Genomic DNA, 9,449 nt, shown 5'->3' on the forward strand with positions numbered 1-9,449 from the left:
ATATACATAGTATACATGTGCATGTGTGTTCAAAAAATAAATTTCGAATTTTTCGTGCTCCAGAAAAATAAAAAATGAAAACGAGCTCACTGGAGCTCGGCCTCCGATGGCATTTTCCGGGGGGTGCGCAGGTTATGTCTCCAATTAGTATTTCAAAAATGCCCCTAGACTCGAGAGCAAATTACGGAACGTCTGCCACTGAGTGTATATTCGCACTTTCCTCCCTCGATTTTCCTCTCCTCTCCCGGCTCGTCTCCATCCGCGACGGAGCGGCGGCCTAGGGTTTGCGCCGCGCCGCCGCCCGCGCCGCCCTCCCCGCCGCCCAGCCCTGCCCGACGCCAGCTGCCTCTCCGAACCCGCCGAAGAGCGCTGCGCCTCCCGAGGACCAACGGAGCCGGTCCCGTCCGTGCCCCCCCTCCCCGGCGAAGCCTAAAGGTGATTTCTTTTTCTGGTCGTGCTTGTATCTCCTGAAAGATCAGAAGGAATTGCACCCCTCTGTTGCTCGTGTGTAAGAAATTCTATGCCAACTTGTCATACAATTGGTGAATTATCTGAAATTTCATCTTCAATCCAACCTCTGTTCTAGAGTTCGTATTCTTCTGAACCAGAAATCCTTGGAGCCTCTTGTTTGCACAATTATTCTATGAAAAGAAAATGAATTATATATGCGGAGTTAAATATTTGAAGGGGGAATAAACTTTATGGTATATATACTTTCCAGTACCAGAATGTAATTTCTTCTTCTAAAATGCAGTGTCAGTGCGGAACAACAGAGGAAGCATGACGGAGGGTGGTATTGTGGTGGCCATCTGCCAGCACGGCGGGGAGTTCACCTCTGGCCCCAATGGGAATTTGGTCTACAAAGGGGGGGAAGCGCACGCCGTTGACGTCTCTCGGGAGATGCCACTGGACATCTTCAAGGATGAGGTGTCCAAGGTGTTCCATGTCGATGTCACTGACATGTCGTTCAAATACTTTCTGCCGAACAACAACAGAACGCTTATCACAATCTCATGTGACCGAGATTTGCAACGGATGGTTGATTTTACTGCTAGTGCTGCACAAGTAGACGTTTTTGTCATTAGTACAGGGGAGAACAGGTATTTCTTCTTCTACTGTTTTGTGTAGCCTTTTTATAGTTCATCTAGAAGAGCCAATATCAAGTATCTCTGATGCGACTGACATTTTGTTATACTGGGTAACTAGGAGTGTTGTAACTTACACTGGAGCTTCCACTGTTAAAGCTGGATCTAATGCACAGGGTGACAAAAGGAAAAGGCCAGCTTCCAAAAACAAGTAGGTGCTACTGCTCTGATTCTGTTTTTCTAATGTTATTAGTTATTACTCTTTCACATTATACTCAATGGTCTGTGTGTGTGTGTGTGTGTGTGTGTGTGTGTGTGTGTCCAGGGTATCCAAAAGTAACAAGAAGATTCCAAATGCTAACGGTGCTGCAGTTCAAGCTAATACCCATGATTTCAATCAGCCAAGACCGGTGGAGACTTTAAATGATTACAACGAGTACATTTCTATTGCTACATCTTTGCATTTCTGTTGTGCCTTTGTTGCTACCTTATGACATGTACCTTGGTTACAATCTATTGTGCCCTTCAAAACAGAAACAGGAAATTCAGAATCCCTATTTTTTTAATGTAGCCTTTCTTCAGTCAATGAAATATATGCCTACTTAAAGAGGTGCAGATTGTCAAGCTGTGGTTATCATAGAAAATTAAACCCTACATTATTTGCTGGAGTATTTAGTTCTGCCACCGATACCATCATTTTCATTTATTCATGTTTGGTGAAATCTCTAGTTAAATCTCGCCAGCACCTTGGTTTATAGCATCATTTTGTCTATGAAACATGTCATATCTTCACTAATTTCTGTCTGTCCCTTCCTTTCAATTATGGCAACTGCTAATTCATACCTACTAGTAGCCCATGTTATAGCTGTTTCTTTTACCTAGTTTCCCGTGACACTTTCTGCAGTTCGCATTGTTATTTGAATGGTTCCATGTTCTGATTGCGTGCCTTAGGTGATTTTTTTTTGCAGTCTCTGTATTTTTCTGTTACTGCTACTTTTGTTGTTCCTCTTTCATTTGAAGGAGTTACAGATTTGTTTTTATGAACCCTACTTTGTGATCAGTTAATGCTTAGTGAACTGTTAGTTCATCATAGATAGATGCCCCTCTTCCAGCCACATGATTACGTATATGTTATCCGTTGGTTGGACTGTTATGCACGATTACTTTACTTGTAGATTGTAAGGACTAAGGATCAATCATTTTACTTGTGACGTGATGCTGTTTGAAACAAATAATTTATTGTCCTTGATGAAACTAGGGATTTTCAACTAGAATTTGGACGTGATGTTACCTTTGCCACCACAGCTGAAGCTGTTTCCTCTGCTCCAGAGGTTATGAATCAGGAGAAGCTTGCTCTCGTTGATACCACACAAAGGTAGTTATCTAGTCAAGTTATGTCTTGTGCTTTACAAAGTTCGTAAAAATCAAAAAATGTAAGTTCCAACGATGCTTGCATGGCTTTTGCAGGGAACTAATTGGGCCTTTTGATGATTCAATCAATGCATATGATGGTTCGGAGATAATAATAGATCCTCCCCAGGAACTTACCAGTAACCCCACTATGTTCTGGGATGACATTATTAAAGGTGTTGGTCAAGAATTTGATAACGTGAAGGATTTCCGAGCTCAGTTGTGCAAGTATTCCATCGCGAAAGGATTTGCATACCGGTTCATAAAAAATGAAACCACCAGAGTGACTGTGAAGTGTGTTGGGGATGGCTGCACCTGGCGATTGCATGCATCTGAGTCATCTCGTAGCAAGAAGTTTGTTATCAAGAAAATGACTGATGTGCACACATGTGGAGGAGAAGGTGGAGAGGGTCAGCGGCGAGCAACAAGGCAGTGGCTGACTACCATCATTAAGGAGAAACTGCGTGTGAATGCATCACTCAAGCCGAAGGACCTTGTCAAAGAAATATATGAAGAATATGGAGTTCTGCTGACCTATTCACAGGTTTGGCGGGGTAGAGAAGTGGCACAGAAGGAGATGTTTCATGTTATGAGGGAGACATTTGGCCATTTGCCCTGGTACCGTGATAGACTTTTTCAGACTAACCCAGGGAGCTCACTTGAATTGTCTCAGACAGTGGATACACGCCGTGTTTTTATCGCATTCCATGCTTCTTTACACGGTTTTGCAAATGGGTGCAGGCCCCTCCTTTTTCTTGACAAGGTTCCGCTCAAGGCCACAAATGAGTACAAGTTGCTGGTTGCGGCTGCAGTTGATGCAGATGATGGTGTCTTTCCAGTGGCATTTAATGTGGTTGAAGATGAAAGTTATGACAGCTGGGTTTGGTTCTTGATGCAGCTGAGGATTGCTCTCCAATATCACAGCTACCCATTCAATGCTATGACATTCTTGTCCAATGGACAAAAGGGTCTGGATGCTGCTGTCCCACATGTGTTTGAAGATAGCCACCATGCCTTCTGTTTACATCATATCATGGAGGAATTCAGAGGAGAACTGAGGAAGGGACCATGGTCGCAACAGATAAGAGATGCGATGGTCGAAGATTTTACTCGTGCGGCCGAAGCATGCAGCATTGATGAGTTTAATGCATCAATTGAGAGCATAAGGAATATATCCACTGAAGCTGCCGACTGGATCATTGCGAGTAAGCCAGAGCATTGGTCAGATGCCGTCTTCACGGGCTGTCGGTATGACCATTTCTCATCAAACATTGTTGATGCATTTAATAACTGGATACCAACAAAGAAGGAGGGGTCCATGGTGCTGATGATAGACTCTCTGAGAATAAAAATAGCGGAGATAATGGAAGCAAGGCGTGAAGCCTGCAAGTCATGGGAAGGGCCTTTAACACCTTCCATGGATTTCAAAGCGCAGGGTGACATGTCGAAGGCTAGTAAGCTGACCGTGCTGTGCTCTTCCGAGACTGTGTTTGAAGTGCGGGGCAGTGGTATTTTTGTTGTTAATCTTGCAAATTGGGAATGCACATGTCGGAGGTGGCAACTTTCTGGCCTCCCTTGTATGCATGCTGTTGCTGTGTTTAACAGGATTGGACGATCTTTCTACGACTACTGTTCCAAGTTTTTAAAAATAGAGAGCTACCATATGACATATTCAGGAACAATCCTCCCAATTCCTGACATGGATACCTTTGATTTTAGTGCCGGGGCAACGATCCCACCTCCCAAGCCACGCACATCAGATAAACCAAGAAGAAAGAGGTATAATCCCAACAAGGTAACCACTCTTATACGGCTCTGTAGCAGGTGCAAGCAGGCTGGCCACAACAAGGCAACGTGTGAAGCTCTTCTGTAGACAAAGCAAATTCTTCATCTGCAGTATGTATAGCAGGTATATCTTGTCTTTTGCCGCACATTTTCTCCAATAAAATAACCACTTCCCTTGATCTATCCAGTTCGAAACGTCCTGTTCAAATTGGTCAATTTTGCTGGAAAAGTGACATCTTAAATAGTGGATGGAATTCTTCAGTGATGTTCACAGTGATTATTGTAATGAAACAAGCCCCGCACTGACTCAAACATCAATGTGGATAGTTGAGGGTGCACGCAATTAAATGGTATTGGAGTTCAGGATATGATTTGACTCAGAGAAGCAATATTCCTAGGATTTAAGAGGGGGCAAACCATTGCATAGCATTTGTCAATTGCACACTGTTTTTATTGATATAAAATCGATCTGGTTTGCCTTGCATATTCTCTCTCGGTAGAATCCTACTGCTGAACTAACTGCTTTCCACTGGTAGCACAGAGGATCACACCGATGAATGGAATTCAGACTGCTGTTGTTTGTCCAACCTGCTTGGCTAATCAAACAACGTTTTTATGGGTGCAGGTTCACTTGGAGGTCCGATGTGGTGAAAGAGAGTTCATGGTAGTGGGCTCTGTATCTAGATGGAAGGACGGAGATAACACGACATCATTCGATATGATTTTGTTTATATGAAGGGTGTAACTTAAGTTCTGTAGCAATGGACTAGAGATGATGATCCGGTGCTATCTTCTGGACAGTGTCGACTGAAAACAGAGTAGTCGATGGTTAGCTGTTTAGTTATAGCTGTAGGTTCAGTTATTTTATCCTAGTGTCATAGTACTATTCTCAAATTCTTGTGTATGTCATAGTTCTTGTAGTCAGTTATTGCTCTGCATAGCAGCTGTCTATTGTGGCCAGGATCACTTTTCCTTTTAGTCCATCAAGCTTTGCTCTCTGTTCTGCTGGGATCATGTATAACAGATAATAATGATTCTGTGAGCACTTTGGAAGTATATACATTCTCATGATTCGTGTGCAAAGACTAACTGAATCCTGAAACATAATTCTGCATTGGATGAAGTATTCCAAATTTTAAAATGAGTAAATGATCCATGTACTATTAAGTATTTTCAATACTACAAGGAACTCAAGCTCTGTGATTTTTGTATGTATGACAGCATAAATCTGTTTTGTTGTAAGATAAGAGAATGATTCTTTGGATTTGAAGACTGCACCGATTCTCCTCATCGGTGTCTGGAGCAAGCTTCTCTTGCTTTTCTTTAGTTGTGTGCGAGCTTTAGCACTAGTATGAGACAATAGAGTGGCACTGTTGTTGGAGATGGTATTGGTTTGGGCATCCAATGAGATCTATGGTGAGCAGCAATTGCTAAATTAGAGATGAGCAATAGGATAAAAGGTTCATGGGGACATGAACTATGTACGCAAAATCATTAAAGGCGATGATTTCCTGCACTGAATACTAACATATTTTTTTATAAGGATCTCTTCCTGCTAAATCTTCTTCGCCTTCTTAATAGGGGATCTACCAAAGGCGATGGCTCCCCTTCGAATACAACCAGGAAGTTCGTTGAACCCTCTAGAACATTGCTTTGAACAAAGTTCTGTAGCGCTAGAGATGTTGTCAGCGGACTTGTTGTAGAACTACTCCCTCGCTACATGATCGGGCAAACGTACTTACTGAAATCTCATGGGCTATTCTTTATTAAACCCAATGACATCTGTATCAGTTTTTGACAACGCGTTGTTCAGTGTTTCCCGACACCTCTAATGCCCATGAGTAATTCAGGAGCAAAGCAAATGATGACAAGATATGGCACATTATTTAGGTAGGAAGGAGAGCAAACCGATAGTTCAATGGCATGGGTATGAGCAAGAATGATATGTAAGGATCTCAAACTGCACTATCTCTATTACTAGGCAGTATATAAATATAGGCATTTGGTAGGTATGTCATGACTTCATCGCGAATAACTGTGCCTACTTTCGATATATGATTATTGAGTTTAATACAATAACACCTAGTTCACACGAGAGTCTATGAAATAGACAGAGAATACTATGGTATTTCTCGTCTTCTGCCCTGTATTTTCTCCTATAAAATAATCACTCTCCTTGATATATCCAGTTAGAAATGTCATGTTCAAATTGGTCAAATTTCCTGGAAAAGTGACATTTTAGATAGTGGATGGAATTCCTCAGTGACGTTCAAAGTGATTACTGTATATGAAACGAGCTCCACATTGACTGAGACATCAATGTCGAATGTCACTGCCTTCCACTAAAAAATTCACAGGAGAACGTCTACTTGTGGTAGCTGAACGTTTTTCGCAGTTTAGTTTTCACCACAACTCTAATGCCGTTTAACTCACGCCTTGAAGAACTATAATCAGAGCCTTGAAGAACTGGCCCCAACTCGAAGTTCTATTGTCCTCCGGATCATCCTAGATGGCTTCCTCTCCTTCTCCCCCTTCCTTTGTTTTTGTTCCCTCCCATACCGACCACACATTTACCCAAACAACATTTTGCTACTCAATACCTTCGGTTGCTTTCAAGTTAGGCACATACTTCAACGGTTGCGGATGGGCATCCGCTGGCCACATCTGTTGCTAGCAGTGGGCGGAAGGGCTAGTTTTTGTCATCGACTGACCGGCTATGTTTGGATGTGGAAGGACACATCGTCGTCGCTGGCATGGATGGAAAGGTGGCAGTGAAGTGTTGGGTGGATGAGTTGTTTTATTTTTCTTCCCAATTCTCATGCCAGACATGTTAGTCTGCTTTCTTGTAGAGGATGAGGTGGCAAAATTGATGATTCGGCAGGCATGTAACATTTTTGATAGTTGTAAATGGTGTTGGAGTTCATGATATGATTTGATTTTAAGCAATGTGTCCTAGGATGTAATTGGAATGAAGGACTGGATAGCATTTATCAATTGTACATGCTGTTTTTCACTTTTTCTTTGATTCAATCGTTCTGGTTTTCTTGAATTTTGAGTGCTTGCCAATGTCTATTGTTTCATTAGCTTGCATATTTTCTTCCGTAGAATCCTACTACTGAACTAACCGCTTTCCATTGGTAGCATTGGTGATCATAGTTATGAAAGGAATTCAGCCTGTTGTCTGCCCAACTTGCTTGGCTAACCGAACATGTATTTACCATTGCAGGTTCACCTAGAGGTCTGATGTGGTGAAAGAGTTCATGGTGAAGGCTGCTGTATCTAGACAGAAGGGTGGGGACAATGTGACATCAGTTGACATCATTTTGCTTATATGAAGGCTTTAACTTGAAGTTCTTTAGCGGTGTGGACTAGAGATGATGATAAGGTGCTAGCTTCCAGAAAGTGTCTACTGAAAACAGTGCAGATGATGGTTATCACGATATTCATATATCTAGGTACATTTAATTTACCCATGCAGTGGCAATATTCTCAAGTTGTTGTGCTTGTTATAGTTATTGTACTCCCTCCATTTCTAAATAAAAGTCTTTTTAGAGATTTCAATACGAACTACATACAGATGTATATAAACATATTTTAGAGTAGATTCACTCATTTTGCTTCGTATGTAATCCATATTGAAATCTCTAAAAAGACTTATATTTAGGAACGGATGAGGTAGTTAGTTGTTGCTCTGCATCTTATATGATCTATTGGAGTATGTTGGTTGTGCTGCCTTGTTCTGCCCTTGTTATGCTCTTCACTTGTGCTTGGCCAAAGTGTTAGTTCTCTTACTTGTGCCTACTAGTTTTGGCTCCAGCCCAAGACAATGCAGAGTGGTGCCGTTGTCATTGGAGGTGGTGACGGTGGCAATGAACATGAATCACTAAATCCTATTGGACATCAGGTGACTATGTTCCTTGACTACTTTGATAATGAGCAGTTTATCTCTTGCCAAGGAGTCTACCTAGAGTAGTTAGGACTTAGGAGCAAGAATATGCGTCAATTATTTGAAAATAGGCTTAGGAGCAACATTATCCCTAACTTATTGGAGGAGATGGTCAGAGCACTATGATAGAAACACTCTGATATAATGTGACCTGGCAAATGTACTTGATGAAATCCCATGGGTTCTTCAGTACCAAACTCACCAACATCTCTATGGCTACTTGTCAACGTGCAATTGAGAGGTTCCCAATACCTCCAATTCGTATGAGTATTCGAGGAGCAAAGCAAATGATGACACATTGTTTAGACGGGAAAGAAAGTAAACCACTTGTTGAGCTGGACGGCTAAGACTAAGGATTCAGGTGCACGGCTTAGAGTGAGGATGGTATATATGGAGCTCGGAATTGTACCATCTCCATTACTAGACAATAGTAGGCGAGTCATGACTTCAGCAAAAGTAGCTGTGTCCAGTTTCGATATGTGTTTATCAATTTTAATATGACAATTAGTTAAGTGAATAGTGCTTATATACAATTGGTGCTAGCCCATCATTGTTAATTGTACATATGTTAATCTAGCATATTCTAACCCAACAACTAGGTTTCACTGTGCAACAAGTTGGTGCCTATGTATGGTAGTGATAGAGGAAGTAGATAGTGCAGTCGGCAAGAGACCCACACCCCCTGCGCCGCCCTCCCTGGCGGCGTCAGGGAACCCTTTAATCATGCACAGCATCCCCTCCCACCTCCCCCACCACACCGCCATTGGAGGAGCGGCTAGCGAAGCCCATGCTAGCTCCCTGTATGGTGGCCGCGGGGCACCCCGGCTGGCTCCGGCCCCATTTCTTGAGGATCTCCCTCCACGCCCCTCGGTTTGCCACCGGTCGATGCGCCCAGTGCCGGCGCGTTGATCCACCCGCCCCCCTGCTTCCCGACCTCACCCACCTACTTGCCACCGGCTGCCACCTACGCCCGACATCGACAAGGTTCCTTCCGCCCCCCCGATCCTATGCCAGATCTGGCGCTCGTTGGCGTCTCCTGCATCCGTCAGCGCAGGCTCTGGGGATGGTGGCGGCGGGGGCTCCTTGGCTGGGTCAGGCCACCCTTGGTGGCGCCGTGATGGCATTCTTATTCCTCTGATATGCGGCCATTGCTCCGCGACTGTGGATTTTAGTGGGTTTCTTGTGGTGTCTCCCTAGTGGCGGCTGCCCTTGACGGCGTGTCG

At 43.2% G+C, this 9,449-nt stretch overlaps 1 protein-coding gene across 1 annotated transcript; it reads left to right on the forward strand.

The window, feature by feature from the left end:
• The first annotated feature begins 250 nt into the window (after positions 1–250).
• On the forward strand, positions 251–5,351 carry LOC119327784. The gene is made up of 7 exons (XM_037600871.1): positions 251–435; positions 755–1,100; positions 1,207–1,296; positions 1,411–1,521; positions 2,344–2,460; positions 2,553–4,404; positions 4,906–5,351. The coding sequence occupies exons 2-6, from the start codon at positions 781–783 to the stop codon at positions 4,366–4,368; spliced, it is 2,454 nt and encodes an 817-aa protein (XP_037456768.1). The 5' UTR covers positions 251–435; positions 755–780; the 3' UTR covers positions 4,369–4,404; positions 4,906–5,351.
• Positions 5,352–9,449: the final 4,098 nt, after the last annotated feature.

This window comes from Triticum dicoccoides, chromosome 7A (genome assembly GCF_002162155.2).
Source record: "Triticum dicoccoides isolate Atlit2015 ecotype Zavitan chromosome 7A, WEW_v2.0, whole genome shotgun sequence".
NCBI classification, from domain to species: domain Eukaryota; kingdom Viridiplantae; phylum Streptophyta; class Magnoliopsida; order Poales; family Poaceae; genus Triticum; species Triticum dicoccoides.